This window comes from Malurus melanocephalus, unplaced genomic scaffold, assembly GCF_030028575.1.
Source record: "Malurus melanocephalus ecotype Western Australia unplaced genomic scaffold, MMel_1.1 scaffold_3378, whole genome shotgun sequence".
Classification (NCBI taxonomy): domain Eukaryota; kingdom Metazoa; phylum Chordata; class Aves; order Passeriformes; family Maluridae; genus Malurus; species Malurus melanocephalus.
The window spans coordinates 3598-6196 of NW_026626610.1; the positions used below are offsets into that span (position 1 = coordinate 3598).

The 2599-nt window shown below is 45.0% G+C and overlaps 1 protein-coding gene across 1 annotated transcript in view; it reads right to left on the reverse strand.

The window, feature by feature from the left end:
* LOC130588112 (serine/threonine-protein phosphatase 4 catalytic subunit B) overlaps positions 1-2594 on the reverse strand; it is a gene marked incomplete at its 5' end in the record, with an annotated part of 5094 nt that extends 2500 nt beyond the window's left edge. Inside the window, one exon of the mRNA XM_057389070.1 lies at positions 2437-2594. Within this exon, the coding sequence (XP_057245053.1) occupies positions 2437-2594 (158 nt within the window). The remainder of the gene's footprint in view (positions 1-2436) is intronic.
* Positions 2595-2599: the final 5 nt, after the last annotated feature.

Consider the following 2599-nt stretch of genomic DNA (forward strand, 5'->3'; position numbering starts at 1 on the left):
ATAAATCCACACATAATTTCTAATTAATTCCCAGCTAATTAGCATCTAATTAGCATAAAAGAACCCATAATTTGGTATGAATCCCACCCTCCCACTCCTGTCATGACCCCCTCACCTGACCCCATTCACTCCCATACAGGTGAGCCCAAACCACACCTGTACTATAATAAATCCGCACGTAATTTCTAATTAATTAACACTTAATTATCATCTCATTAGCATACCGGTAGCAGTAATTAGGCGCTGACCAGACGGTGAGCACGGTCTCCCCAAAGTGCCATTTGTACCCCCACACCCAACCACACCTGTGCTCACCTGTGCCCAGGTAACCCCAATAAATCCCTACATAATTCCCAATCAATTCCCGGTTAATTAGCATCTCATTAGCATCTCATTAGCATAACAGAATCCATAATTTGGTATGAATCCCACCCTTCCACCACTGTCCTGATCCCCTCACCTGACCCCATTCACTCCCATACAGGTGAGCCCAAACCACACCTGTACTATAATTAACCCACACATAATTCCCAATTAAATCCCAGTTAATTACCATCTAATTAGCATCTCATTAGCATCTCATTAGCATAACAAAATCCATAATTTGGTACGAATCCCACCCTCCCATTGCTGTCCGGACCCCCTCACCTGACCCCATTCACTCCCATACAGGTGAGTCCTGTACTACAATTAACCCACACATAATTCCCAATTAATTCCCAGTTAATTAGCATCTCATTAGCATACCGGTAGCAGTAATTAGGCGCTGACCAGACGCTGAGCACGGTCTCCCCGAAGTGCCATTTGTACCCCCACACCCAGGTGAACCCAAACCTCACCTGTGCCCAGGTAACTCCAATTAATCCCCACATAATTCCCAATTAATTCCCAGTTCATTAGCATCTAATTAGCATCTCATTAACATATTTTAATCAGAAATTGAGCAAATTGAGCACTCTCCCACTCCTGTCCTGACCCCCTCACCTGACCCCATTCACTCCCATACAGGTGAGTCCAAACCACACCTGTACTGTAATTAACCCACGCATAATTCCCAATTAATTCCCAGTTAATTACCATCTAATTAGCATATCATTAACATATTTTAATCAGAAATTGAGCAAATTGAGCACTCTCACACCTGTCCTGACCCCCTCACCTGACCCCATTCACTCCCATACAGGTGAGTACAAACCACACCTGTACTATAATTAACCCACACATAATTCCCTATTAAATCCCAGTTAATTACCATCTCATTAGCATATTCAAAGCAGTAATTGGGCACCAATTCCATGCTCCCACACCTGTCCTGACCCCCTCACCTGAGCCCATTCACTCCCATACAGGTGAATACAAACCACACCTGCACTGTAATTAACCCACACATAATCCCCAATTAATTCCCAGTTAATTAGCATCTCATTAGCATATTTTAATCAGAAATTCAGCAAATTGAGCACTCTCACACTCCTGTCCTGACCCCCTCACCTGACCCCATTCACTCCCATACAGGTGAATCCAAACCTCACCTGTACTATAATTAACCCACACATAATTCCCAATTAATTCCCAGTTAATTATCATCTGATTAGCATACCGGTAGCAGTAATTAGGCGCTGACCAGACGGTGAGCACGGTCTCCCCGAAGTGCCATTTGTACCCCCACACCCAACCACACCTGTGCTCACCTGTGCCCAGGTAACCCCAATAAATCCCTACATAATCACCACCAAATCACCCCCTAATTAGCATCTCATTAACATATTTTTAATCAGAAATTGAGCAAATTGAGCAGTCTCACACTCCTGTCCTGACCCCCTCACCTGACCCCATTCACTCCCATACAGGTGAGCCCAAACCTCACCAGTACAGTAATTAACCCACACATAATTCCCAATTAATTAACCGTTAATTAGCATCTCATTAGCATCTCATTTACATATTTTAATCAGAAATTGAGCAGTCTCACACCCCTGTCCTGATCCCCTCACCTGACCCCATTCACTCCCATACAGGTGAATCCAAACCTCACATGTACTATAATTAACCCGCACATAATCAGCATATCATCAGCATCTCATTAGCATCTCATTAGCATATTTAAAGCAGGAATTGGGTACCAATCCCACCCTCTCACACCTGTCCAGAGCCCCTCACCTGACCCCATTCACTCCCATACAGGTGAGCCCAAACCTCACCTGTACTATAATTAACCCACACATAATTCCCAATTAATAAACTGTTGATTACCATCTAATTAGCATCTCATTAGCATAACAGAATGCATAATTTGGTATGAATCCCACCCTTCCACCCCTGTCCTGACCCCCTCACCTGACCCCATTCACTCCCATACAGGTGAGCCCTGTACTACAATTAACCATCACATAATTCCCAATTAATTCCCAGTTAATTAGCATCTCATTAGCATACCGGTAGCAGTAATTAGGCGCTGACCAGACGGTGAGCACGGTCTCCCCGAAGTGCCATTTGTAGCCCTCCATGACGAGCTGGTGGGCGCGGCAGATCATGGACACCTCGTTGGCCGCGTTGAACTGCGCCACCACGTCCGAGCCGAACAGGTACCCGGCCCCCC